The 3,619-nt window shown below is 36.6% G+C and overlaps 1 protein-coding gene across 1 annotated transcript; it reads right to left on the minus strand.

Annotated features, from left to right (window-relative positions):
* Positions 1–129: 129 nt before the first annotated feature.
* Positions 130–1,528, minus strand: TRIADDRAFT_62539 (uncharacterized protein; the record flags this gene model as incomplete). Its single annotated transcript, XM_002118469.1, has 4 exons — positions 130–313; positions 402–490; positions 1,186–1,245; positions 1,469–1,528. The coding sequence occupies 4 exons, from the start codon at positions 1,526–1,528 to the stop codon at positions 130–132; spliced, it is 393 nt and encodes a 130-aa protein (XP_002118505.1).
* Between the last annotated feature and the right edge of the window lie 2,091 nt (positions 1,529–3,619).

The following is a 3,619-nucleotide window of genomic DNA, read 5'->3' on the forward strand; positions in this document are numbered from 1 at the left end:
CATTGCTATTTCGATCGATGCGATTGTATAAATCTTACGTCTTGATCGTGACTGATAAATTGATCCCATGAAATACAATGAGTTCGTGGTAGTGGTATCTAAAGGTGTATTTAGTACGATTAATAATAGCTAGTGTAGTATTAAATGGTTCAATCTCGTTATACATGAGTTTACAAAATTCAGTCTACGTACATCATCAGCATTGGAAGCTGACTGAAATTCCTGTATAGTACGATAATCGCATTCAGAATACTCTTCCGGAGATTCCTGTATACTGCGACAATCATTTTCAGTATGCTGTTCCGACAGTTTTCTAATTAATGTGTGACACCAACATGAGCTCTAATGAGCTAAGGCTCTAATTATGTATTTAAAATAGTAAATAAATAAAAAAAACTGACGAGAGTATAGCAGCTTCTCTTTCACCCCTCATCATATTTAATTTTTGGACGTGATTTCTGCAGTCAGCAGCGCTACCATTACCATAAATCTGCAATAAAGAGCAAAGTAAAAACACAACTATAGTTATATGCATGTATAATCATGTTGGTGTTTATAATACTGAATGCAATGCCATTTAATTTTGAAGTAATTAAGTATTTTTATTATGGTCTTTCTAGTAATTACGGTATTTCCCTTTTCATCATAATATAGCTAAAATTAAAAAATTTCATAATGGATATCAAGAATATGTAGTATTTAATTGTAATTGTAAGGTGTTGCTTACTTCCGCAAAGCATCGAGCACCGTATTTTACTATTGGATATTGAGATAGGAAAAACGCGAGCCTACGTCAATTGATATACTGTGCTATCCTTAATTACGCAAGGAAATCGATTTTGGAGGTAGACACTGTCAACTTGACAGTATGTATAAAAATATTATGGCTTATGACTCATCAGTAGTTAAGATAGAGGGTCGTGAAATGCTACAGGATATTTTTAAATATTCAACATTTATTTGGCAATCTCGTCTGGTAATGTACAGTATAACTGTGTTGGATGTTGCTAACAAGTGTCCTTTTCGATTGATATCTTTGACAACATTATCTAGAACTGGTATTACCTTATAAAGTCATGAAGAACTATTTTCAACACCCCATTTGCATTAACGAGTCTGACTACAGTACGTTTATGACGATAACAGTGACAATTTGGATTGAAGTACTTCAGTTAAATTGGTTACCTTTACAAATGATTGCTTCCATCCGCAAACCTTACAGCTCCATTTTTTAGCTTTTACTTCCTATAGAAATAGAAGGATTTCATATCCATTAAAGTTGTAGTATAGCATGATCTTGGTTATAAGGCGTGCATGATTAGACATAGATTTAGATATTTTTAGCTGAATGAAATACGCTCTCCTATTGACTTTCTTGCAGTCTTGTACTGTACTCTGTCTATACGAGTACAGTACCTGAGCTTGAGATGGCTAGACTGCTAGACACTGATTTGAAAAAGCACCTTACTTGTTGAACTTGAAATGTATGACAGCTAAAGCAGCGAAGGACAAGAAATGTTCGACCCATTCTTGACTGCAATTAGGCTAACCATCAAGTTAGAATTTGGTTGATGATGGCGATTTATTATTGCGATTTACTCGACGTCTTTCAACTGGTTTGACTTTGGGATTTTCGAGCGTGCTATGTGCTACAGTACAGTACTGTAGAAGTGTAGTGCAGTTACACTGTAAGGGCGAGATTAACTTGGGTATCACGAAGGAAAATAAACTATGTAGGCTCAATCAAGCCCAAAGTAGATCAAATGTTATATGTAGACGTAGCCCAATAACTGAGGGATGTGAATTTAGCTTTTATTTCTATAAATTTGTTCTCATTTTCACGTAAAATCTGTCAATAGTCTAAAATTGCTGCAGTGGTAAATGAAAATTGCTTACAGTACTGGACGCACAAATCCCGCCCATTCTCTACTGTAGTAGTGCACAGTACAGTAGTGTAATTACGGACAGACGTCCAATAGACAAATCTTCGTCCAGTAGTGTACATGTACTGGACTAATTAATTAATGAATTCATTCATTATAATTAATTATTATTATCAATCAATTTCACATACTGTACTGTACTTTAGTGGGGGGGTAATGACGTCATTCTTATTACTGTCCAGTATGGCGTCACTATTATTCAATAACAACTCTCAAGGGACACACAATACAATGTATGACATGTATACTGTACTGCCCATCAGCAACTTTGAATGACAATATCTCAACCATGCAAAGTTCTACAAAATGGCCATTTCTCCTTCTTTCTTGAAGAAATGGCGTTCTTCCATGAAATCGGTACCACTCGGTAGCTTTCGCCGAGCTGAATACGTACATAGCAAATTTGGTGCATTGTATTAGGTGCTGATGAATTCTGACTTCATTGAAAAGCTTTTGGTATGGGATTGACCCATCAGCAACTTTGAATGACAATATCTCAACCATGCAAAGTTCTACAAAATGGCCATTTCTCCTTCTTTCTTGAAGAAATGGCGTTCTTCCATGAAATCGGTACCACTCGGTAGCTTTCGCCGAGCTGAATACGTACATAGCAAATTTGGTGCATTGTATTAGGTGCTGATGAATTCTGACTTCATTGAAAAGCTTTTGGTATGGGATTGACCCATCGGCAACTTTGAATGACAATATCTCAACCATGCAAAGTTCTACAAATGCGTAGTTGTATCTGGGACATTCCCCAGGGTATAACGACTATACTAGTATGCACGAAATGTCCATCAGGGATATGATGTCGCCATACGAAAGATTCTACTGCTGTCGGCAATTGCCGTCATCCAGTATTAAATGGTCAATAATTGACCTCTGATCGTTAACAAAAATTAATTATTCTGGGCCAGAACTTTCTCTTGATAACCTCATCATCAACAGATTGGATTGACTACTAAAAACAGGATACGGATCAATATAGGTGTCTATGTACTGTAAGAATACATGTTGGTCCAAATGAAAGGTGAAGTCGGAGGAGGTTAAGCAACAAGGCAACAAGGTCACCTTAGTAATACGATTTGTTTTTTCATTCATTGGCCTGATTCGCCCGTAAACAATCAAGGATATAATTAGGCTAAGAAAATTGCTTTGGGATAATATTGAACATTGTGAATTGAGATTCCCGGATTTCCGGGTGGGGCCTCAGGTTATGCATCAAGACAACAAGAAACATTTGTTCCTTAGCCTGATCTTTACAATTTTTCTACTTTCTTTTATCGGTGTGGAGATCAGGACAATGAGTAAATGTTAACTGTTGTCTCGTCGTCTTGCAAATATACCCGATTCAAGCTAAATCAAACCGTAAACAAGTTGCACACAACGTATCGAGATTGCACCTTTTCAATCGACGCCAAATCAAACAGCCCCCCAAAATGGCTAAAAATACTACAACTGTCTTAGATTTACGCCAGGAAAGATCCAATCCACCATTTTCTATCAATGATATGACAGAATTTTATGATGGAGGGTCGGAAGCAACGAAAAAACGCAAATTGATATGTAAGTCAAGCCACGTTACTGTACTGTACTTCGTCAATTCATCATGCTTTCATACTTTGGACGGTAACGTTCTTTCACACCTCTTATCACAATCAGAAAAGTTCTGCTAG

This window comes from Trichoplax adhaerens, genomic scaffold, assembly GCF_000150275.1.
Source record: "Trichoplax adhaerens TRIADscaffold_117 genomic scaffold, whole genome shotgun sequence".
NCBI lineage: Eukaryota > Metazoa > Placozoa > Uniplacotomia > Trichoplacea > Trichoplacidae > Trichoplax > Trichoplax adhaerens.